A 26,434-nucleotide genomic window follows, 5' to 3' on the forward strand; every position below is an offset into this window, starting at 1 on the left:
GGGGAGGGAGGGGTGAAGGAGGAGGGAAGAGTTAGGGGAAGAAAGTCAAGGGAAAGGACAGAACACAGCAGTGCAGCTGTTATTATTTCTCCTCAGGAGGAAGAGCGACAGTCAGGTGGCTGAATGAGCACAAGGCTCCCATTAGATAGACCGTGCTCTCTGGAGTTCACAAACAAAATGGGGCATATATGGTACTTGTTTGGTTACCACAATATCCACACCAGCTGCCTCCGACATAATTCAAGGCCTCCCTCTCTCTCTCTTTTCTTTAATTCATCTATTTATTTTACATTTCTGGTCACAGCCTCCCCCACCAATCCTCCCTTTCCAGTCCCTCTTCCTCCTTCCCCCCTCCCACTCCCCAATTCCTTTCTCTCCTGTCTCCATCCAGGAAAGGGCAGGTCTCCTATGAGTGTCAATAAAACATGGCATATCAAGTTGCAGTAAAACTAAGCACTTCCCCTTGTGTTAAGACTGGGAAATGTGACCCAGTATGAGAAGTAGGATCCCCAAAACCAATCAGAGACAGCTCCTGTTCCTGCTGTTAGGAGTCACACAAGAGGATCAGGCTACACAATTGTAGCATGTATGCAGAGAGCCTAGGTCAGTCTCACACAGGCTCCCTGGTTGTCAGTCTCTGGGAGCCCCTGGGAACCAGGTTAGTGGATTGTGTGAGCCTTAATGGCCTCTCTTTCAGCCAGGAGCTTCCCCAACTGGCCGGGCTATGTGTATGCTGTCCCATGAGTGAATTTCTCATACTACTTTCTTGTGCTTTGCCTGGGTATCTGTCTTTCTAGAGCAATGGTCAATAGCTTTGTCTGTCTGTTGCCTAGCACTATCTACCAAGCCAACTGCTTGAGTAGCATTGAAAGAACGGTACACATTTGTTCAGATTCTGTAATATTGGGACCAAACACTATTGGGACCAAACACTGACCCTGGACAACTTAGAGAAAAGAGTCATTGGAAGTGTTAGAATAAAACCACTAGAGACCCAAACTCCAGATCAGAAGTATGGGGCACAAGCGTAATCCCAAAATTTAGGAAGCCCAGCCAGGAGGACTTTTGTGAACGTGGGCTATATAGTAAGACCCTGTCTTAAAACAAAACAAATACAAAAGCAAGCTACACACATGTAAAAAAAAAAAATGATCACCAACAATCCCAGCAGGAAGCAAGAGAAGACTTTAAACATGGATGCTGTCGCCATGGCTACCCATGGCTAATCAACTGTGTTCTCACTGTTGCTAAGAGGCAGAACTCTCCCAACACTGAATTCTGGGATCTTGACTCCATAGCTGTAGCTACAATGACTAATACTCTTCTCCTTGGCGTCTATAACAGGAATTGAAGCCTGACCACTCACTGTTGTGGAGTCCTCCCAAATGAGGAGAATATTAGTGTGGTAGGGAGCCCCTCCCAACAACAACAAAACAGCAACAACAAAAACCAGCAACAATAACAACAAAAACCAACAACAATAAAAACCAACAACAACAACAATAAAAACCACCACCAACAACACCCAAATATTCATTAGGAACGACAGGGCACCATTCTCCAGAGTACACAAATTACTGCATAGGCAAGTTGAATAAATGAGATCCCTTTACCCTGAGAAGGCAATGTTCTGTTCTTTCTGGGTAAGCATTTGCTTTTTGTTTTGCCTATAGTGTCAATCAACAAGACTGCCCAACGGCTAGTCTACCATAAAGGGATTCCACAGAACGTTATCTCAGACCAGCGGACTGTGACACAGAACAAGAAATGAGCAGATAGCCAGGCACAGTGGTGGTGTGCACCTTTAATTCCAGCACTCAGGAGGCAGAGGCAGACAGATCTCTGTGAGTTCGAGGCCATCCTGGTCTACAGAGCAAGTTCAGAAAAAGAAAGAAACAAATTTTATAAAGAAATAAATGAATGAGCAGATAGAAAGACTTTGGACCCCACGGATCTATCAGATGTTATATGTGCACCTGAAAGACTCTAAATGCATTTGTAAGCCCCCTCAACCCTAAGAAATTTTTCTAAAACCTTACACTCACTCTATCTTGGAAAAGGGACAGTCCCCCCCCCCACCCCCTTACACACACATTCTGGACTGCTTATCCTCCTGTGTCCTTGTGAATAATCTTCAAACATAACTCCATTCTGGGAACTGAGGCAAAGACAACCCACAGATGTTGACTCAATTCCTGATGTATTGATTTAGTCACTGGACCAAGGTCAGGATGGACCACAGATGCTCTCCCTTATCACCTGACCACACAGCTATTCTCCTGCCCTGGAATAGACCAATCACTACTAGTAACCCTTTGAATAAGCCAATCCAATAAGTTGAAAAACAACCTACAGGTGCCCCCCCCCGTGTCTGTGGCTTTTTCGCTTTAAAAGATGGACTGTAACAGCTATCGGATGTCCTTCATATTCCGAACCTGAAGGACCCTGTCATGACAGAATAAAAATCCTCTTGCTTTTGCATCAATTGCGCCTGTGTGAGTGGTGTCAGGAGCAACTCCTCCCAGATGTTTGGACATCTAGTCCAACACACCCACCTCTATCCCTGACCCAACACTGGTCCCCCTCCCCCCACCTCTCCTTTCTCTACCTTTTCCCCCTCTTTCTCTTTCTCCTCAGTTTTTGCTTCTTCAGGTAGAGTTTTATGTAACCCAGATTGGCCTTACATTCTATATGTAGCTGAGTGTGGCAGTTTTAATTGTCAATTTGACATGATCTATCTTCCAGCACCCATGCTGGGTGGTTCCCAACTACCTGTTGAGGATCCTCCTCAACTACCTTCTGAGGATCCAATACCCTCATCAGGCCTCCGAGGGCAACCACATACATATAGCATACATACACAGACAGAGAAATAAAAAAATTAAAATAATAATATAGAAAGCAAGATTCTTTTCAAAGGGATACATTCTTTTTATTTCTCTTTTTTGATGCTGTTTCTTTGTGTAGCCCAGTGTTGTAGAATATGATTTTTAAGGTGTGTTACAAAGCCATGTTTGTGACCACTTGCAGATGACTAACTTGCCACGGAAAGAGCTGAAGATTCCAGATCATCTTATGTCTATTCATGTGTGTAGACACACAGTGTGCTCAGGGCCAGGCGCTACCCATGGCATATGTGACAGGAGTGTCATCCCTTCATGCCACTTACATTATTATGACAGGGTATCCAAGGGGCATAGACCATGCTAACAGGTCTCCATTCTAACTTCCGGTAAGCTGAATTACAATAGTTAGTTCTTTTACCTTTGCACAGTATACAGGCTGAAGTCTGAATACCGCCCTCTAGATGCGAATGTCCTTCTATTCCTACCTACACTTCTTTTAAAAATTATTTATTAAAAATTTCCACCTCCTCCCTCCTCCCATTTCCCTCCCACTCCCCCCACACCCTCTTCTCCTCCCTCTCCAGTCCTAAGAGCAGTCAGGGTTCCCTGCCCTGTGGGAAGTCCAAGGTCCTCCCCCCTCCATCCAGGTCTAGGAAGGTGAGCATCCAAACAGACTACGCTCCCACAAGGCCAGTCCATGCAGTAGAATCAAATCCCAGTGCCATTATCATTGGCTTCTCAGTCAGCCCTCATTGTCAGCCACATTCAGAGAGTCCAGTTTGATCACATGCTCCATCAGTCCCAGTCCAGATGGCCTTGGTGAACTCCCATTAGATCAGCCCCATTGTCTCAGTGGGTGGATGCACCCCTGGCTGTCCAAAAGCATTTGTTCAACTATGTTCATAGCAGCACTATTTGTAATAGCCAGAACCTGGAAACAACCTAGATGCCCCTCAATAGAAGAACTGATAAAGAAGGCGTGGGGCATATATACTTTGAGTTCTACTCAGCGGTAAAAAACAATGATATCTTGAACTTTGCATGCAAATGGATGGAAATAGAAAACACTTTACTGAGTGAGATAACCCAGACCTAAAAAGAGGAATATGGTATGTACTCACTAATAAGTGGATTCTAGCCATAAACAAAGGACATTGAGCCTATAGTTTCGTGATCCTAGAGAAGCTAAATAAGAAGGTGAACCCAAAGAAAAACATATATTTATCCTCCTGGATATTGGAAGTTGACAAGATCATCCTACCTACACTTCTAACAAGAGTTAAAGGATTCCCAATACTGAATATGCTGGTTGATGGCATCACGTGATTCAGTTAAATCTTATGGCACCCAGTGAGTGAAACGGGGCTGTTTCTCAAAACACAAAGCTGAGTGCTTTGGAAAGGCTTGATAGAGGAGCTACCCAGAAGGCTACAGAACATGTAGTGTGCAGACACACATGATTGTAATCCCAGAACTAGGGAACCTGTGGCAGGAGGATTGGAAGTGTGAGCCTAGCATGGGGTACATAGTGAGATTTTGCCCCAAGAACACAAAATAAAAGGAAGATGATGTGTGGATGTGTGTGCCTGTATCCTCATCTCTTCCCTTGTGGCAAGGTCTCTCCCTAAACCCAGGACTCATTTTCTCAGCTCATCTGGGAGCAATAAGCCCCAGCATCCCTGCCTTCTATCACTGCTCTTCCTGGGGGTGGGGTTATAGCACAGGCAGGGTGCCTGACTTTCTATATGGGTGCCTCGGAGCTGGGGTTTTACACATGTGTGAGTGAGTGTCTAACCTGTTATGTGGGTGCCTCAGAGCCGGGGCTTTAGACATTTCTGAGTGAGTGTCTGACCTGTTACACGGGTGCCTTGGAGCTGGGGTTTTACACATGTATGGCAGACAGTGGACTCCTCTCCACTCTTGAGTCTGGGTCATGCTCTTTTGGCTTTGTAAGCACCAAGATGCAAACCCATTACATTTGGTTATGGAAGCCAGAATGCTTGCAAAACATTCAGGCACAGAGTGAGTCCTAGAAGAGCCATGGCTACACAAAGAAACCCTGTCTCGAACCCTCCCCCGAAATTTGTAATAAGGATGTAAGGATGATGAAGTGCAGCTCCACAACTGACAGGGCTGGGGGTTGGGAGGACTCCATTTCCTTTAAGGGAATGGCCGCTGGGAGTTTGGATATGATCCCTTGAGTATACACGAGCAACACAAGTTAGACTTCTGTTTGTTTTTTTTGGGGGGGAGGGATTACACAGATAAGGGAGGACCTGCCAGAACAGGGAAGCTCCTCTCTTTCACTCAGATGCACTTCTTTTTCTTTTGGAGTTCCATACCTACTGCCCATCAAATCTAAGCTCTGTGAGCAGGCTGTGGCTCCGCCCTCTTGTCTGTATTTACTGGTCAGCTCCTGAGAGCCAGTCATGAATTATTCATTTTATCCTCCTGGAAACACTCCACAGTATCAAAGCCTGGGACCAAAGTCCTTAGTCTGGCAGAGTGGCACTAGGAGGGAAGGACAGAGACAGACTCCAGGTAGACTGAGCACCTCCGGGTTTTGCCTGAAACCCAAGTCACAGAGGTTGCTTACCCCTGACGGCCCCATCCTGCCCGGGAGTGATGGCTTTGTAGTTAAGTAACCACCAAAGGAAACATTCTGTGAGGCAGGCAGCCAGCATCTTCAGACCAGAGAGAATTTGAATCACGTCACAAGTGGACCCCCTTTTGCTCCCCACAATGGGATATCCGCCTGATAGATGTTGCATAGGAATTGATTCTGTTGCCAGAAACTGTGCCTGTGCCAGACTCAGGGTCACAGATGTTGGGAAGGGAGCTGGGGGATTTGTGAATGTGCTACTTCCTAACAGATACAATCTGTCCCGACTTGCTCTGCGTGCAGCAAACTCACTTTCAGTTTTGCATGCCACAAAGAAAAGAAACTGCAGGTAGTTGGTTTTGCAGTTGCCCGCTGCTGGGTTGCACAGCCGCTCAGGGGAACAGACCCAGACAGGACCATGGCCTCCACGAGGACCCTGAAGGACCCCAGCATTGGTCAGCACTTCTGGAGGATGCTGATCTGCACGGTGCTCTTCCAGATGCTCCTGCAAGCCCTGTCTGTGGCCGTGACTTACATGTACTTCACCAATGAGATGAAGCAGGTTAGTAGCCAGGTGTTCTCAGCCACACTCTGCCTCTCTCAACTTGCTCCTCTTTGAAACTTAGCTGAGGATTAAAATGTGCCCTATTCAGTTACAGGCTCCAACTACTCATGCCAAGAGGGCTGTAGAAAGGTGCACGCTTGAAAGACATCCAAATAGGCAGAGTTACAGAACAGGCTCCAAATGCGGGTGGAACAGCACTCCTGAGGAAGCTTGAACTTTCAAAAGTGTCTCTACTTCACGATGTTAGCTTCGTCACCTGCACAAATGCTTTCTGAGAAGTACTCTGGAGTTTCTTTGTGTGTGTGTGTGTGTGTGTGTGTGTGTGACAGAGAGAGAGACAGAGAGACAGAGACAGAGAGACAGAGACAGAGAGACAGAGACAGAGAGACAGAGACAGAGAGACAGAGGGAGGGAAGAAAAGAGAGAGGAAGAGACAGAGAGGGAGGGAGGGAAGGAGGGAGGGAGGAAGAGAGAGAGGGAGGGAGAGAAAGAAAAGGAGGGAAAGAGGAAAAGATAGGGAGGAGAGGGAGGGAGGGAGGGATGGAGAGAGAGAGAGAGATGGGGGCTGGAGAGATGGCTCAATGGTTAAGAGCACTGGCTGTTCTTCCAGAGGTCCTGAGTTCAATTTCCAGCAACTACATGGTGGCTCACAACCTTCTATGATAAGATCTGGGGCCCTCTTCTGGCCTGCAGGCAGAACAACTGTATACAAAATAAATAAATAAATCTAAAAAAAAAGGAGCCAGAGAGAGAGAGGGAGGGAGAGAGGGAAGAGAAGAGAGAAAAGAGAGAGAAGTGTGTGATGTGGAGGTCAGAGGTTGGTGTCAAGTGTCTTGCTCAGCTACTCTCCATCTTACTTTCCTGAGGCAGGGTCTCTCACTGAGCTTTGAACTCTGTGACTTGACTAGACTGGCCTGCCAGCAAGCCCTGGGGATCTTTCTGTCTTTGATGCTGCAGTCCTGGGGTTCTGGAGACTGACTGAGGTATCCCCTAGCCCCTGCTCTAGAGCTGTCTGACCCTTGAGGTGAGGGAGCGATGTGGATCGCCCATGTATGTCCGAGTGCTCCACTGTTTTGGCCAGTGTGAGTCTTTGCAATAACTGCTGAGAACATATATCTGATGAGGAATGGATGAGAGCTATAATAACCTATTGATACAGAAATACGTATTTAGATGACAGTTTGATGCAATGTTTATTTAGCAAAGCAGTAGTAGGTGTTCCCCCAGGTCCTATGAGCTCCCTGGCCATGGATTCTTTGCTAGATTTATAGTATCAGATAGGTTTCCACTCGCAAAGTGGGACTTGCCTCTAATAAGCGAGACGTTGGTTTCCCCTTAACACTCAGGCATGGCGCATCTGTTCACTACCTGCTTGATTTCTTCACATCCTGTGCCCACCTGTATTGGCCTTAGTACCTACCAAGTGTTGGTGGGCAACAGAGAGCAATGACAATGCCGTCTGCTGTTTGGGGGAGGCCTCTGCTCCCACACCTTTCTTTCGCATGTTTTAATTAAGTAAGTGAAAAGTTCTCACAACAAGTCAGTCTTTGAAAAGCTGGCAAGTATGAACAGTATGTATCAGAAGTAAAATCAGAACAGAAGTATTAAATATCACATTTCTCAGTCTAACAAGGCTAAAATGGGGTGGATGTTAACCAGATATTTGAAATATGTTTTGGGGGGGCTGGTTCAGTGAGTGTTTACTGTGTAAGTGTGAAAACTGAGTTTGATCCTAATTACCCTGTTGTAGTTAGAGCGGCGGGGCTACATCCCCGGCACCCAGCCGCCCGCACGGCTAGCTTTACCCAAAATAATTACACGGAAACTGTATTCATTTAAACACTGCTTGGCCCATGCGCTCTAGCCTCTTATTGGCTAGCTCTTACATATCGATCTAACCCATTTCTATTAATCTTTGTAGCCCACGAGCTGGCTTACCAGAAATGATCTTAACCTGCGTCTGCCTGGAGTGGGAGAATCATGGTGACTCCTTGACTCAGCTTCTTTCTCCCAGCATTCTGTTCTGTTTTCTCCGCCTACCTAAGGGTTGGCCTATCAAATGGGTCTAGGCAGTTTCTTTATTAATAAGAAATCACTCCCACATCATTACCCAGCATGCACCTGTAATCCCAGTGCTGCTGGTGGTGGGGCACACATGACACAGGAGAATCCCTGGGGCTTGATGACTTGGGGAATCTAGTCTGGTTGGTGAACTCCTGGTCCCAGTGAAAGACCCTTCATTAAAAAAAAAAGAAGTGTATAGCTCTTGAGAGACAGTACTGGACGTGACTCTTGGAAACACTCACACACACACACACACACACACACACACACACACACACACCACACAAACTCACACACTATTTCATTTTTTAAAAGAAAATTGTTTTGGTTTTAGACCCGTGGAATCCCTGTATTGATGAGAACACAGTGGTCTGATTTCAGTCTTTCTTTCCCTTGGATGTAGGTGTGTCGTGACTAATAGTCTATAATAAGGGACTTACCTGGACTGAACTATTCATGAGAAAGCAGTTGGACTTTATGCCAAGTAGAACCCAGACAGACAGAGTACAGAGATGAGTTGGTGCCCTCTTAGCCTGTACATTTCCTAGTCATGGAAAGCCCCCCAGACTAGGCATACAACACTGATGGGAATAACAACTTGGCTTTAGGTTTCCTATGCCCACTGGAGCAAGCATATGTTCTAGAGAACTGGGAACTGGAAGGCTGTGAGCACCCCACTTCCCCATCTAGAACCTGAGCTTAGACAGGGCTATGGAGCCAGGGTAGGGCTAGTGCCCAGGGCTGTGGGTGCCAGGACAGCTCTTCCTCCCCACCATGGCAGGCATGGAGTGTGAACATCTGTGCGTTGTCAATCCCAGGATGCCCTGCTCTATCCAACTTGGTGTCTTGTTTGGAAGTGTGAGGCCAAGAAAGAGCCTCATGGAAAATGAACTATGCAAAATTCATAGAGTAGCAGTGGTCTGTCAGGGAGACGCGGTTTGTGTACCCTAGGGAATATGAATTTGATCATCTCAGTCAGCTGGAAAATTTTCAAAGGGAATAAGGCAGACTCTCCTTTTATTTGAAAATAATTTTGAAATTATGGCTTATATTGATACTTTTATTACAGGACATGCTCATAAGAGTCTGTGTGTGTGTGTGTGTGTGTGTGTGTGTGTGTGTGTGGTGTCGGTAAATATGCCTGTGCTTATGTATTTGACTGCAAGCCAGAGGATGACCCCAGTTGTCATTTTTTGGGTGCCATCCACCTTTTTCTCCTCCTTTTACTTCCTCCTTTTGTGTTTTTGGATTCACTACGACCTCGACCTCACCCAGTAGTCTGTAAGCAGCCGCCCAGGACTCCAGCTCTCTCCACCCTTCAGCCCTGGGTCTCCAGGCATGTATCTCCAGGCCTGACTTTCTTTATATAGGTCTTGGAGATTGGACCCAAGCTCTCATGCTTGCCTGACAAGCCCTGTGCTGACCAAGCCATTTCCCTATCCTAAGTTTGCATGTTTCTTTCCTTGAAAACCTTTTTGAAATTACATTTATTTTTATTTTTACTTCCATGTGTTGTGGGGGGGGGGCACACATTGTGTCGTGTGGGAGTACCAGGGGACAACCTGGAAGAATTAGTTTTCTCCTTCTACGTTGTAGGTCCTGGGGATAGAAGCCAGGTCATCAGGTGTAGTAAGAGGAGCGGTGGGCTGCGTCCTGCCACCCGGCTAGCTTAACCCCTGAAATAACCACATGGAAATTGTATTAATTAAATCACTGCTTGGCCCATTAGCTCTAGCCTCTTATCGGCTAACTCTCACATCTTGATTCAACCCATTTCTAGTAATCTGTATGTCACTTCGAGGCCATGGCTTACCTGGGAAAGATTCAGCATGTCTGACCTGGCAGCTTCCTGGCGGGCAGCTCTCTGCCTGCCTTCTTCCTCCCAGAATTCTGTTCTGTGTACTCCACCCACCTAAGGGCTGCCCTATCAAAAGGCCAAGGCAGCTTCTTTATTCAACCAATGAAATCAACACAAATGCAGAAGGACCTTCTACACCAATCAGGCTTAGTGACAGAAACCTTGGTCTTTTGAGTCATCTTGCTGGTCTCAAGGTTGTGTCTTTCTGAGAAGAAGGAAGGTATACCTATAATCATGTGTAAGAGATTGGAGCATAGCTGTGTTTACTGTTTTGTGGCAGCACACCCTAAGGTTTGTTAACTTTACAATATAAACAGAGCAAGACCGTATCTCTGTGCACATGTGTCTCAATCAATTGGCACACGTTACAAGCAGGGCCTTATTTTATGACTGACCAGATCCTTTGTTGACCCATGTAGTTATCTGGTTGTATGATTAAGATTTTCAAAACTCTGCCCCCAAAGTTGCAGCAATTTCAAATATAGCTTAGAGTCTCTTTGTTTTAGGCATGCTTCCTGAGGAAGAAAGGATGTGGCTGAGTGAGGCTGTGGGAGGAGAAAGATTGTGGCTAAGTTATGTGGACGGAGAAAGACGGTAAAGGGCTCATCATTAGTCATTGGTTCTGTGACCTGCACTGAGTCAGCGCAGGCGTCCTTCAGGGCTCTGTGACTGGGTCGGCGTCTGCAGGTGTCGTTCAGTCTGTGACTTTTGAATTCAAGGATGTGCCACTCCTAAATAATCTTAAGAGAAAATACACATAGTGGCATGCCAAATCTTATCTCAATACAGAGGTCAAGTGGATGTGGAGCTGTTGTGTTCAGCGTGGATTTCAGTTTGTTTCAAGAGTGCGATTACTTGGGGAGAGAATTTGTATTTACCTTTATGAAAATGTCCCTTACTTTCCCATGTCTTCTGAATGAATCTAGGTTTCCCTAAGTTATTTTGTTTTATTTTTATTGCTACCATTGAGTCACACCCCCAGCTCCATGGCTATCTGTGTTAAAATTTAATCTCATTAACTTGTATAGCTTCACTCAGAACCGCACTCAATCAAGATTTCCCCTCCCACATCCTGGAAAGGTTTCTGGAAAGTCCCAAAAGGTGTTCTGGGCAACAGCCAACTGCTTGCTATAGGCTGGGCTGACTTGTTTTCCTAGGTCCTTTGTCCTTCTCACCCTCCACTTCACTTTGTATAGGACACTTAGACACCACCATCTTGTCTGAGCAAAGAGAGCCAAAGCAGCTCCTTCCTGCCCTGGGCTCTAGTCTTCCAGGCTCTTAACCTTTTGCTGTTGAGATAACTTATTGCTAGGAAAGAAGGCGACAAAGTCTCTGAGGACAGTAGTGTTCCGACAGGCCACGGAGGTCTCTGAGGACAGTAGTGTTCTGACAGGCCATGGAGGTCTCTGGGGCTGGTAGTCTGGTTTAAACTGTTAACGAACAGTCTATTTGAAGACATGTAGAAGTAATCCATTAACTCGGGTTTGTTGCTGAGTAACTATGTGATCCTGGGCAGGACCTCTTATAAATAATAGATAATACAATTTTTTTTTTTGGTTTTACAAGATAGGGTTTCTCTGTAGCTTTGAAACCTCTCCTGGAACTCACTCTGTAGACAAGACTTGTCTACCTCTGTCTCCCAAGAGCTGGGATTAAAGGCATGTGCCACCACCATCCAGTCAAATAAAAGATTTTTTTTTAATGAGATGGCTTGGGCTGGGAGTGTAGCTCCAATGGTAGAGTCCTTGCCTAGTAAGTACGAAGCTCTGGTTCAGTCCACAGCATCTTATAAAATGAGGAGAATAATTGAATACAGGTAATCCCAGAGCTTGGGAGGTACTGAGGGGAGGACCAGAAGGAGGGAGTGTGAGGCTGGTCTGGACTGTAGGAACTTGTCTCAATCAATCAGTCACTCAGTCAGCAGATTGTTTTTCTATAGGAAGTGTGAGTTGTTAAATTTACAACCACTCCTAACTTTGCAGTTACACCAAGTTTAAATAATAGATAAAAATTATTATGTTTAGGCCAGGCATAGTGGGTCACACCTCTAATCCGAGTACTCAGAAGGCAGAGGCAGGTGGATCTCTTGGGTTGGAGCTCAGCTTGCTCTTTATAGTGACTTTCAGGTCATCCAGGGCTGCATAGTGAGACCATATCTCAAAAAACAACAAAAAGATTATTTTCTAAAGTCAAATTGACAGATGTTTTAAGTTAAGAAGCATGTTGTTTTTCTTTGCAGCCGGACAGGGTTAGAATCCAGAGTCACGCATGCTAGACAAGCACTCTACCAGTAAGCTATACCTGACTCTCTATTTTTGCTTTCTGCTGTTATGTCTGATTTGTGCAGAATGGCCTTGAATGTGCTCTGTAGCTTAGGCAAACCTTAAACTTGTAATCTGTTGTAAGGAGGCCCCTTGTTTGTTCCCTGCTGCCCAGACTTGAAATAATCATACAAAACTGTATTAATTAAATCACTGCTTGGCATATTAGCTCTAGCTTCTTATTGGCTAGCACTTACATCTTAATTAACCCATTTCTATTATTTTATATTTTACCATGAGGTTCATGGTTTACTGGCAAGTTTCCAGTGCATCTGTCCTTGGTCATGGCTACATGGCACCTCCTGACTCTGCCTTCTTTCTCTCAGCATTCAGTTTAGTTTTCCATGCCTAGTTCTACTCTTTTGCTCTATCACAGGCCAAGGCAGTTTCTTTATTCATTAACCAATAAAAGCAACACATATACAGAAGGACCTCCCACACCAGTAATCTTCCTGCTTCAGCCTCCCAGTAAGCTGAGTTTATAGGCCTGTGTCAACAGGCATTGAGAAACAACATGTTGCAAATCCAAGTTGTTAGGACAACAAAACCAAAGGGGAATGAAGAAAAAAATCTGTGAGGACTTCTTCCTCCACCTCCTTTGGATCCTTTATTTTCTCCTCTTCCTTCCTCCCCCTCCCTGTCTCCTGATTTGGCAGCAGCCTGAGGTATGAATACTCTCTGGATGGTTCATGGGAGCTATGTGGTGGGCATGGGGTATAACAGTAGGCGGTGGTCAATGACAAGGGTAAGGACTTTGTTGGCAATTATGAGGCTATTATAAACACTGACTCCAGTCCTGGCAAACACCTTCAATAATGCACAGTCTCCTTAGATCAGTCCCTAGGCTTTGAGAGCAATCAATGAGGCAGGGTACAGATTCCTAGGGGTATCAAGGGTCCATCCAGAGTAGGAACCATGCAATAACTACAATCTACTCGCCCAGCTGTGGGGCTGTGGTGAAGGGGCAGAACATTGCCATATACCAAACGATTGGTTGCTTTTGTTAAGGATGTGGGCATTTAAGTGGATTCCTCTCCCAACTTTGAACATAGGCAGTTCCAGCTTTGGAGGGAGAGCCACATTAGCTCAGAGCTGGAAGGAGCCTTAGTCACTACCACAAACGTCTAGTGAGAAGCAAACGCAAGTGAGGGAAAGAAAGAATGACACAGGGCTGCCCAGGATGGGTCAGCGAAGGGCACCGTGAGCCAGGGTGCGGCGCTGTTCCTAACCCTGCTACCACCTCCGACGGCTTAGCCAGTATCAGTGGACAATGCGCGGCATGCCTGCTTTCATTTAAACCACAAATTACTCATGGCTTCCAAACTCCCGTTAATTTCCATCACTCTTTGTTCTTTTAGCTTCCGAATGGGTAAAAAGAAACAGGATGTGTTCATCACACAGTTGTATCCTATCTCCACCCAGCTGCAGGCCAAGTGCTCCAGGAGCGGACTGTCCTGCATGTTAAGGGACGACGAGGATCCTTGGGACTCCACTGATGAAGAGACGAGGCACTGCTCGCAGGCTAAGAGGCATCTGTACCAGGTCATTGAAGAGGTAAGTACTCAGCAGGAACACCAAGTCAGATGACACAGACTTTTCAAATCCGGAAATATGTATTTTGCAAATGAAGAAACCGAGTCCCAGAGGGTTTGAATGATTTCCCCCAACATGGCGCAACACATGACTGGTACCTGATGACTCGGAAAACCCCGGCTGATGTTAGCCACCTGCCTCCTGGAGTTTTGCATCTTATTCTGGGAGCACACACACAGATAGCATGTGCTCATGGTTGCCCAGTGTTTCTTTGTTTTTATTTAGAAGACAAACAAGGCCAAATGATGGTGTTTTCTATTCATCCCACATGGGTGATTTCTTGAATTAAAAAAAAAAAAAAACTTCTTTTTCTTTGGCGTGTGTGTGCACATAAAATAGAATACTTTGAGAAGGTGGAGGTGAGGCTATCTCAATTCATTGTCAACAAATGACAAGTTTGAAGATGCATCTGTTGACACAAGGCCACTTCACTGGGATCTCTGGCAGAAAGCTTTGGTTGACTAACAGTTCATTTTGCAGAATGTAGTTAACTGATTTTACTTTTAGATTAAGTCAGTCAATTTCTTCACTGCCTGCTTCCTTCTTAGGAAGCTAGCATTTACAAATATTTGCCTTCTGCCTTTCTGAGAAGGTCAGATGGAGGCTCCAATATTAAAAATATTCTGCAAACTAAGAGACCCATACGAGACATCACCGTCTAAGGTTATGGTGACTTCCCAGTGTGGGGGGAGGCTGTATGCCAGACAACCTTGGGAGTCTATTGCTTGTTTCATGGACACAGTGCTGTCGGGGTGGTCAGGGCTCCAGTGTGTGACTTGAGTGATATCACAGTAGAGATGCAGAGTCCAGCCATCACCTGGAATATGGCTTCTAAGCCAAATGAACTGGGCTTCCACCTGGGTTTTCTGTGAGCACTCCCAGGCTGGGTGCCATTGTCAACAAACGTGCAGGAACAGCAATGAAGGTGACTACACAGGAGGTCTAGCAAAAGCCCAAGCTTTGGACAGCTCTGGAGGAGCCTCAGACATGGGACTTCAAAAGCCCTTGACCTTAGATGTTCAGTGGGTCATCAAGAAGAGAGACTTGTTTTATCCCATGCTTTTTCAGACCCGGGCCAGCTGGCCTTAGTGGGTTCCCGATAGAACAACCCCATTGTCTCAGTGTGTGGGTGCACCCCTCGCGGTCCTGAGTTCCTTGCTCATGCTCTCTCTCCTTCTGCTCCTGATTTGGACCTTGGGATTTCTGTCCGGTGCTCCAATGTGGGTCTCTGTCTCCTTTCATCGCCTGATGAAGGTTAATATTCAGGAGGATGCCTATATGTTTTTCTTTGGGTTCACCTTCTTATTTAGCTTCTCTAGAATCACGAATTATAGGCTCAATGTCCTTTATTTATGGCTAGAAACCAAATATGAGTGAGTACATCCCATGTTCCTCTTTTTGGGTCTGGCTTACCTCACTCAGGATAGTGTTTTCTATTTCTGTCCATTTGTACGCAAAATTCAAGAAGTCCTTGTTTTTTATACTGCTGAGTAGTACTCTAATATGTATACATTCCATACTTTCTTCATCCATTCTTCCATTGAAGGGCATCTAGGTTGTTTCCAGGTTCTGGCTATTACAAACAATGCTGCTATGAACATAGTTGAGCAAATACTTTTGTTGTATGATAGGGCATCTCTTGGGTATATTCCCAAGAGTGGTATTGCTGGGTCAAAACCAGACTCGCTGAACGTAGCGGACAATGAGGACTTCTGAGAACTAAATAATGGCAATGGGTTTTTGATCCTACTACACGTACTGGCTTTGTGGGAGCCTAGGCAGTTTGGATCCTCACCTTACTAGACCTGGATGGAGGTGGGTGGTCCTTGGACTTCCCACAGGGCAGGGAACCCTGATTGCTCTTTGGGCTGACGAGGGAGGGGGACTTGACTGGGGGAGGGGGAGGGAAATGGGAGGCGGTGGCGGGGAGGAGGCAGAAATATTTAATAATAAATAAATAAATAAATAAATAAATAAATAAATAAATAAATAAATAAGAGAGACTTGAACTAATCTGGAGGCCAGGGTGCTGGAGGGTGCAAGGTCTGAAATCTGGGGTGCTAGAGGGTACAATGTCTGGAGGCTGGGGTGATAGAGGGTGCAAGGCCTGGAAGCTGGGGTACTAGAGCATGCAAGGCCTGGAAGCTGGGGTGCTAGAGCGTGCAATGTCTGGAGGCTGGGGTGCTAGAGGGTACAAGGCCTGGATGCCGGGGTGCTAGAGCGTGCAAGGTCTGGAAGCTGGGTGCTAGAGGGTGTAATGTCTGGAAGCTGGGATGCTAGAGCATGCAAGGTCTGGAAGCTGGGGTGCTAGAGCATGCAAGGTCTGGAAGCTGGGGTGCTAGCAGGCACAAGGGCCAACCATGGAGAGGTGATAAGGGGACAGTGATGATGGACTGTCCATGTCTCTCTCCACTAATTCCCTCTCATCCTCCCAGACTCATCCTTACGGACCAGAGTAGAGAGAAACTGGGAGGGAGAGGACGGAGCAGGTGGATGTGTGTAAGTGAGAAGAGGATTCTCTGTTCCACTCAGGCATGATGAGTCTTCTATTTCCTTCTGTTTCCCATTTCGAACAGCATTCCATTGAATTCTGGGAGCAGCCCCAAGGAAGGAATAATTGTTATGCTTTTAAACACATTTTCAAACAGATAAAGCCATCTCAGGTCAGCTCAGTTAAGTTGGTTAAGCCTTCTTAAAGAGCTGCAGAGTGGGCTTGACTCATGGTCACCTGACCTGCCTGCAGTCATTCTTGTAGAATGACCCTTTCTCCCTTACTTGCTGTCTTCTCTCTATCCTTACCTCCCTTTCCTTTCCTCTGCTGTCTCTCTTGCTCCTTTTCCTTTCTCCCTCCTCCTTCCTTGCTTCCTGTCCTAAAATAAGAGAAAGGAAGAGAAACAGGAAAGAGAGGGTGAGCTTTCAAATCCACTTTTTCTCTTTGTCCCTTCTCCAGAGCCCTTGGGACCAATGCCAGTAAAGGCTCACAGCTAGGTCTAAGGAGAGGGAGAGACAGAGAGCCTCTACTTTCTGGCACATGCGCACGACTGGTGTGTCTGACATTCACAGTGATGAGGCAGGAACAGCATAGACATCAAGAATGACAAAGGATAAATGAGTGTTCAGAGGTCGTAATGACTCAAAACAGGCTCTGCTCCCCAAACAGAACGAGGCAGAGTTCCCCTTTATACTGGCTTTCTCCACTAGTTGCCAAGAAGGAAAAGGGGTGTCATGAGATCTCCAGCAAGGTATGGGACTTCAATATCATTTCTTGGAGCATGAACTTAACATTATCAACAGTAGAGAACAGCAGGGTGGTGCCAATCAGACATCCACAGAGCAAGCATGTCTGTGGGCATCTGTGCCTTATGTCTTGCTTACACCCTGTGGTTCAGACATATCTGATTGCTTTCAGCTGCTGGACTCTGTCTCTGTTTCCTCCGTGCCCCCTTACACGCACACATCCATGCACACATGCTCCACACAGTGTGAAGGGACAGGGTTATCGTCAGCTTCCTGGAGGCCTGGAGCTATAACTGACCTAAGCAGGAGCTGTGCCCTTCCTTCTCAACTGCTCCAAGTGTCAATCAGAACTTTCAGACTGTCCTTTGGTCATGATCCACCCCAGATCCCCCAAAGATATCTATGCTTGGGTAAAAGAAGTTCTGTATAGATATGATTGTAAACTATCCTGTCCCATGTCAGAAAGAGAATCTAGAAGCGTGTGTATTCTGGTCAACTTGTCCGGGTCTTAACAAGCTGTATTCACTGCTGTTTGCAGGTGTCTTTGAGAACCTTGGAGGAAACTGTTTCAACAACTCAAGGTAGTAAAATTTTGTTGTTCCTTTTATTTGCTAATGTCTCCTTCACAAGCTAAATAGCTCTCCAGTTCCTCCTTGCTCCCATCCATACAAACCAATTAGGGCCTCTCTGCCCACTGTCTTCTTCTGTTTATTGGTTCTCTCTCTCTCTCTCTCTTCATAGCAATGACTGGAAAGCTTGGGATTAACTTCATGACCTACTCACAGTCAGAACTTTATTCTTTATCTTATTTTTTTTCATATGAAGTGTCATTTTACTTCGATTTCTTCACTTATCTAATTATTTAGCTTTCTAGTATTCTATAAATAAACCAGGTTAAGTATCATCTAGAACTTGGCAGGAAGTAAAAAAGACAAAATCCCCCAAAGATTACTCATATTTTCTGCCTCTGACCACAATGCCTTTCTTCACTCTAAAGCCCTTCACTGCCTCACTCCTTCCCCCAGCAAACTCTCCCTACCTGTGATCTCCGTTGTGGTTTCTGCTGGAGACCACAAGCTCACCATCCTGCCAATGACCAGCAGACTCCACACCAGTTCTTGTTGCATCCCCCTCAAGCTGGCTTCTCCAACCTTTCATCTGCCCCCCCCCCACTCCTAGTCAGTCACAGCATCCCCCACAGGCTGGCTTCTCCAACCTTCCATCTGCCCCCCCACTCCTAGTCAGTCACAGCATCCCCCGAAGGCTGGCTTCTCCAACCTTCCATCTGCCACCCCCTCCCGGTCAGGGCATCCTCCCCAGGCTGGCTTCTCTAACCTTCCATCTGCCCCCCCCCACTCCTAGTCAGTCACAGCATCCCCCGCAGGCTGGCTTCTCCAACCTTCCATCTGCCACCCCCTCCCGGTCAGGGCATCCTCCCCAGGCTGGCTTCTCTAACCTTCCATCTGCCCCCCCCCACTCCTAGTCAGTCACAGCATCCCCCGAAGGCTGGCTTCTCCAACCTTCCATCTGCCACCCCCTCCCGGTCAGGACATCCTCCCCAGGCTGGCTTCTCTAACCTTCCATCTGCCCCTTCTCCTGGTCAGTCACTGTTGGGCACCATTCTGTAACATGGAGGGGCCTGCTCGTTGTTTGGGTTTCTGTCCCTCCCGATACCCACAACTGTTTAGCCCCAAAGAAAATCACACATAAGTATCCATAAATTATAAGCGGATTGGCCCATTAGCTCTAGCCTCTCACTGGCTAACTCTCACATCTTGATTAACCCGTTTTTCTGATCTATGTTAGCCATGTGGCTCAGTACCTTTTTTCAGCAGGGCAGATCATGTCCTGATGCTTCAGTGATCTGGGCAGGAGTGGGAGGAATAAGCTTCCTCCTTCCCAGAATTCTCTTGTTCTGATTACATCATTTCTACTTCCTGTGTGGTTTTCCCACCTATATTTCCAGCCTGGCCAATCAGCATTTATTTAAAACATGATTGACAGAATACAGACAATTCTCCTGCACCACTTCCCCCTCTTTTTTTACAAAAAAAAAAAGAAAAAAAAGAAAAAAAAAACAAAGGAAAATATCCATAGTCCATTTTTTGGGAATGTGGGTGTAGTAATCCAGGCTACGCCCTCCCCAGGCTGGCTTTTCTAACCTTTCATTTACACCCCCCTCTCCTGCCCAGGGCTCCTCTCACTACTTCATGGCTCCTTTGCTCACAGATTTCCCTTCTTGGACCATTTGTAAGTCAGTTCCCCTGCATCTTATTATTCCCATCATACTTCCCTTGATCGTCTCATTGCATTTTTATATATAATTTTATCCGTGTACTGTCTTCTCTTTTACCACATTGAAATAACTGTAAAGAAAATATTTGCCAAATCTTAATGGCATTCTTCACATCAGAGAAAGGATGGTCTTAAAATTCCTATTGAAGCATGTAAGATCCCGGATAGCCAAAGCAATCCTGAGCGAGAAGAGTGTTGCTGCCTCTGGTTCTACTACAGAACCATAAGAGCAAACCAGACTGGCGCTGATGCAAACGCAGACGTGGAGCTCACCAAGCTGGAGCAAAGAAAGCTGTCACAACCCACAGAGCTACAGATACTTGATTTTTGACAAAGATGTCGAAAATGCACTTTGGATAAAATTCTCTTCACCAAATGATGCACATATCCACACACAGAAAGATGGAACTCGACAAACAGCTCAGAATGGATTGAAGGCCTTGATGTGAAACATGAAACTGAAACTCTCAGAGAAAAGAAGGTACAGACACGGATATGGACTTTTCTAGAAAGAACTCCAGTCATGAAGATGCCACTACGGACAACAGGGCCTTCTTGAAATTAAAGCTCTTCTGTACAGCAAAGGATATAGTTTACCGAAGGGATGGACAGCCTACAGAATGCTAGTCACACATATGACAGATGGTTAGTATCTAGACGTACACACACACACACACACACACACACACACACACACACACAACCTCACACTAGCACAGAACAAGAGCCCATATAACCTGATCAATAAATGAATAGACAGTTCTCAAATGATGAACCACAACTTCCAATTATACAGGAAATAAATGTCCAACCTCACTAGCCTTCAGAGACACGTAAATGAAAACACCGCCATCCCATCTCACTGCAGTCAAAATGGCAGTTGGCGTTAAGAAAACAAGTAAAACACTGCTGGAGATGTGGACGAAAGGGTACCTCATCCGCTGCTGGTGGAAATGGAAAATAGTCCAGCCAACACAGAAAGAAGCATGGGCATCCTCAAAGCACTGAAAACTAATTCTCTACACCAGCCAGTGTTTGTATAAAGGACACAAAATCATGACACCACAGAAACACTTGCCTGTGTTTAAAACTCTATTTAAAACAGGAAATGTGGCACTAATCTGGGTGTCCTATGACAGAGGAATGGAGGGCAAACTGTCAGGCAATGTTTCCAACTATGAAGAATGAAATTACATCATTTGAGGGAAAATGAATGCAAGTAGAACTATAAAGTGAATTAGGCCCACCCCCAAAGACAATTGCTACATGCTTTCTGTTATGTGTAGATCATACATTTTATATAAGTAAACAAAATTAAGTATGCGTATATGACACCAAGCTCTATGGAACAAAGGCATTAGCAAAAAGCAGGAAGAACAAGAGGGATCTGTTCAGTGTATAGTGTTTATCTGTATGAAAATGTTCTTATTGAACACAAAGCCATGCATCATGAAAAATGAATATATAAATAAGAAAATTAATGGTTAAAAGTTTTGCTCCCAAATCTCTATAGTCTTGAAATGTTCTCAGATGCAAACTGGACTTGTCTATTGAATATTGAAAAGCAAAGTTCCAAGGGGTAGGTGCTGGTAATCATACATTATGTAATAGCTGAGGCGAGTGGTAAATGGTACCTCAGCTTTGACAGTCGAACATTCTACTCCAGCACACTGGAAGCTGTTCCTTTGGGTCCTAACGCTTTGGTGGTTGGAAATGGGTTCCTGTGGCTTTAGTGCCACTCAGTATATGAGAACCCTGAAGAGTCAGGGGGCATTCAGGTCATAAGATTTGGTAAACTGTTGTCTTTAGGGTACTGTTGTATTTGCCTGGGTGTGTTTTTGTGGGGAGTGTGATTGAAGCGTGTATAGTAGAACACAGGACTGGGGTAGCACTGAGTTTACCAGACCACGTGACCCAACTTGTGATGCTTACTAATTTTCTCTAATAAACATTAAGTTATATCACTGAAAATAAGTGTCATAATGGAACTCATGACTTTATACAATTAATCTAAGCCAATCAAAATACATGAAGTAGGGGGCTCTTGGCAAAGAGGGGGAGGGTCAGCAGGGGAAGGAGCGGGAACAGAGGTGAAGGGAGAGAACATGGCCAGAAGACAACATGTTGGGGGGGGACGTATAACATTCCTGTCCAAACAATTAAAATGAGAAAAAAAAAAAGACAAAATGTTACACCGAAACACATGACTTTGTGTATATGCTCATACAGTGGAAGAAAAGGAAGAAGTCTGCCCGGGTTCTAGGCCTCTGGGATTGGGGTGATCAGAGCAGCAGAGGCAGAGAGCATCCATCCTGTTCTCTACTCCCCAGGAGATCTGCTCCGCAATGACTCTCTCCCCGCACAGCCACCGTCCATCCTCCCACCCACGCACCACGCGTCTGCCTCTCTCCACCTTGCTTGTATTGCCTGGTTTTGCTCCTGGGCTTGTGACCTGGGAGCTGCACCAGTGCTTTCAACCTTGTAAGCTGCCTAGCAGTCTCCAGCTCCACTTCCTCTGCCCATCAAACCAGACCTTGACATAAGCTGGCACCAAGCACACACATCTCTTTGCACTGTCCAGTGTTCTCTCTCTGAAGGCAGATGAACATCACATCTTGTGTTCTGTTTCCTTCATATCAGACCTGAGTATCCCACTGGCCTGTCTTCTGCCCTGGGTTTCAGCTTTAGCTCTCTGGATATAGCTCTGTTCCCTCCCTGCCTTCTGTGTGCCTCTGTTTCCTGATTATTTGTGTCCTTCCTCCTTGTCCCTAGAAGGATGCCTGGGATAGATGTGGTGAGCATCTAGGCTTACAGGGATAGCTGACTGCAAAGGTCTTTACATCAAATCCTCAGCAAACCGTCCCTGATAATCTCCAACGAATAAGACTCTGTCCCTTCCTCCTCCTCTTACATGTGACCTCCCCCTCCTCCTCTCACATGTCCCTCCCTCCTCTCACATGTTACCTCCATCCCTACTTCTCATAGATAATTATCTTATTTTATGATTGGTATCTCTCAAAATATATCAAGTTTCTCAAGAGATCTCTCATAAAATAATAAGTTCCTCGAGGACTTAGCGGAATTAATGGTTAATCTATGTAGCTCTATATAGTGTGGTATAATTTTGATCCTTGCCAATATTTATTTGTTGATAGAATATAATTTGTCTTAACCAAATGTAAGCAGATGGGGTTTTGAAGCTAATTTTTAAAAGACGTGATCATATAGGATTTCTATTTTGTGTGTGCCTGCCTTGGGAGGCCAGGAGAGGCTGTCACGTGTTCTTCTCTAGCAGTCTCTGTCTGTTCCCTTTAGATACGTCTCCCACAGAAGGACCCTAGGCTGGCTGGCAGCCAGGCAACCTCAGTGACCCCTTTGTCCCCATTCATTCCTCCCCACTGCGCTCCCCTAAGGATACAGGTGTGTGGTGGTACATGGGCCTTCAGGTGAGGGCTGAGAACCCAAACTCAAATCCTCATGTTTGTTCTAAAATAGAGTTATAGACAATTGTGAGCTGCCATGTGGGCGTGGGTTCAAACCCAGGCCAGTGTTCTTCATACCGAGCCACCTCTCCAGCCCCACTACATGGACTGTCTTTTGAAACAATAGGGAGATACTGTGCTCAGGTCACCTGATCAGACACAGCTGTGTGAACAGAGCAGTGTATTTAAAACTCTTTTGACAAGTGCTGATGTTTCTCTGTCTTGTGTCTTTCAGAAAAGCAGCTAAGTATTAACCATCCATCTGGAAGTGGAAAACCTCAGAGAGTGGCAGCTCACATTACTGGGATCAGTCGGAGAAGCTACTCAGCCTTAATGCCAAGTAAGATCATAAGGGTTGGAGCTGGCAGGCGGTGGGGCTGGGGCTGTCGTACAAGGAGTTTGATAACTCTCCTGCCTTAGGAAACTTAGGTATCTCTAGCTGGCCTCAGGACAAGTGTGTGTGAGAGAACATTGCTCCCAGACTCCCATTGGGCCACCTTCCCTGCTGCCCTTACATCTTCTTGTGTCTCTCCCTCCCCCTCCTATTTCCCCCACTGCTTTTTTTTTTTCCCTCTTCTTTCACCAAAACAGTGGTTCATTGAGCCTAGGATGGCTTTGAACTCCAGATCTTTTTGTCTTAGGCCCCAAAGACTGGGATAGAACATACCACCACACCCAGTTTTTTTTTTTCATCTTTAAAGTCTCTCTCTCTTTCTCTCTCTTTCAAATTTCTTCCTTCTCCTCAAAAATTCAAATGCACAGCACTTCTTTTCTCCTCAAGGCACTGGGATCTCCTGCCACAGGGACACTTTAGAACCACAGGGAAGTGCCAACCTTTGGCGTGTGGGGTGTGACGTAGCTGGCAAATGAGATACTGAAAGGGGACAGCAGATCAAAATGGTACAGGAGTGTCCCAGTTTCAATGTGATTACAAAAGTCTTTGTAATCCATGTTGGACTGGAAGGGTAAGACATTGGTTTTGATCGACGCTGTGTGCAAGCTCAGTGAACATATTGACTGCGCTGAGCAGCTGGCAACCTCGCTTTGACGCAAGCTCCCTGCTGCTAACTGTTTCTCTCATTTTCACGTAGTGTCCAAGGATGGAAAGACCTTGGGTCAGAAGATAGAATCCTGGGAGTCATCGAGGAAAGGGCATTCATTCCTCAACTATGTGCACTTGAGAAAAGGAGAGCTGGTCATCCAGAAACGGGGCGTTTATTTCGTCTATTCCCAGACGTACTTCCGGTTCCAAGAGAATGAAGTTGACTCCAAGACGGTCTCAAGGCAGACAGGGAAAAACAAACAAATGGTACAGTACATCTACAAATACACCAGCTACCCAGACCCCATTCTGCTGATGAAGAGTGCCAGAAACAGCTGCTGGTCCAGGGATGCAGAGTACGGGCTGTACTCCATTTATCAAGGGGGGCTGTTTGAGCTTAAAGAAAATGACAGGATTTTTGTCTCCGTGACAAATGAGCATTTGATGGACCTGGACCAAGAAGCCAGTTTCTTTGGAGTCTTTTTAATTAACTAAATGATCTGCGAAGATCAGACAGAATTTTATGCCCAGTCACCTAGGGTGATGTCCAGGACTCAGGTTGTCCTGAGAACAACCTCATGTTTCATGTGGAAGTCAGTGCTCCATGTTTCTGCTGACTGTAAGGGGCAAGGAAACTACTTTTACAGTGGTATTGATGACTGCAGACACACACAGCTGAGAGTCACAGAGGGCTTCTCTGACCACCCTTAAAAACTACTAACAGCCTAGACAGGAAGGCACTGAAGTTCTCTTAAAAATTGTGGTAAGGTATTTGTGGCTATTGTGAAAGGTGATGTTTCTCTGATTTTCTTCTCAGCTTCTTTATCCTTTGTGTATAGGAGGACTACTGATTTTTTGAGTTGATTTTGTATCCTGCCACTTCACTGAAGGTATTTATCAGCTGTAGCAGTTCTCTGGTAGAGTTTTTGGGGTCACCTATATACACTATCATATAATCTGCAAATAACAAGTTTGACTTCTTCCTTTCCGATTCAAATCCCCTTGATCTCCTTATGTTGTCTTATTGCTATTGCTAGAACTTTAAGCACTATATTGAAGAGGTATGCAGAGAGTGGACAGTCTTGTCTTGGTCCTGATTTTAGTGGAATTGCTTTGAGTTTCTCTCCATTTAATTTGATGTTATCTGTTAGCTTGCTGTATATTGCTTTTACTATATTTAGATATGATCCTTGTATCCCTAATCTCTCCAAGACCTTTATCATAAAAGGTGTTGAATTTTGTCAAATGCTTTTTTTGGCATCTAATGAAATGATCATATGTTTTTTCTTTCAGTTTATTTATATGATTGATTATATTTATATGATGGATTTCATATGTTGAACCTGCATCTCTAGGATGAAGCCTATTGATCATAATGGATGATTTTTTGATGTATTCTTGGATTCGGTTTGCCAGTATTTTATTGAAAATTTTTGCACTGATGTTCATGAGTGAGATTGGTCTGTAATTCTCTTTCTTGGTTGAGTCTTTGTGTGGTTTTGGTATCAAGGTAACTATAGCTTCATAAAAAGAGTTTGGCAATGACTCTTCTGTTTCTATTATGTGGAACACATTAAGGAGTATAGGTATCAGCTCCTCTTGGAAGTTCTGGTAGAATTCTGTACTAAAACCATCTGGCCCTGGGCTTTTTTTGGTTGGGAGGTTTATGATGACAGCTTCTATTTCCTCATGACTTATAGGTTTATTTAAATTGTGCATCTGGTCTTGATTTAATTTTGGTATATGGTATTTATCTAAAAAATGTTCATTTCTTTCACATCTTCCAATTTTGTGGAGTACAGGCTTTTGTAGTAAGACCTAATGATTCTCTGAATTTCCTTAGTGTCTGTTGTTATGTCCCCCTTTTCATTTCTGATCTGGATAATTTGCATATTCTCCTCCACCTTTTGATTAGTTTGATAGGGGTTTGTTAACTTGTTGGTTTTCTCAAAGAACCATCTCTTTGTTTCATCGATTCTTTGGATTGTTTTCTGTGTTTCTATTTTGTTGATTTCAGCCTTCAATTTGGTTATTTCCAGTCTTCTACCCTTCCTGGTGAATCTGCTTCTTTTTTTTCTAGAGCTTTCAGGTCTGCTGTTAAGTCTCTAATGTGAGCTTTCTTTATTTTCTTTATGTGGGCAATTAATGCTATGAACTTTCCTCTTAGCACTGCTTTCATAGTGTCCCATAGGTCTGGGTATGTTGTGTCTTTATTTTCATTGAATTTTTTGACTGAGAGACATTTGATGACTGTTTCTATTTCTTTAACAGTTATAGGTCTATTTGATTTGCTTACTTGGGCTTGATTTTATTTTGGTAAAGTGATATTTATCCAGAAGATTGTTCATTTCCTTTAAGTTTTCCAATTTTGTTGAGTACAGGTTGTCTAACTATGATCTGATGATTCTCTGGATTCCCTCTATGTCTGTTGTTATGTCTCCCCAAAAGAAAATACCTGCCCAACAAAAAGCAGGAAGCAGTTTGGAGAGAACAATGACAAAATTCCTTAAATGATTGTTTATAAATATT

The 26,434-nt window shown here is 45.0% G+C and overlaps 1 protein-coding gene across 1 annotated transcript; it reads left to right on the forward strand.

The window, feature by feature from the left end:
* Positions 1-5,744: 5,744 nt before the first annotated feature.
* Positions 5,745-24,689, forward strand: Tnfsf10 (TNF superfamily member 10). The gene is made up of 5 exons (XM_005343902.3): positions 5,745-6,010; positions 13,679-13,810; positions 17,625-17,667; positions 23,099-23,203; positions 23,955-24,689. Exons 1-5 carry the CDS (start codon positions 5,867-5,869, stop codon positions 24,398-24,400), a joined length of 870 nt encoding a protein of 289 aa, XP_005343959.1. The 5' UTR covers positions 5,745-5,866; the 3' UTR covers positions 24,401-24,689.
* Positions 24,690-26,434: the final 1,745 nt, after the last annotated feature.

Source organism: Microtus ochrogaster, chromosome 1 (assembly GCF_000317375.1).
Source record: "Microtus ochrogaster isolate Prairie Vole_2 chromosome 1, MicOch1.0, whole genome shotgun sequence".
In the NCBI taxonomy this organism is placed as follows: Eukaryota; Metazoa; Chordata; class Mammalia; order Rodentia; family Cricetidae; genus Microtus; species Microtus ochrogaster.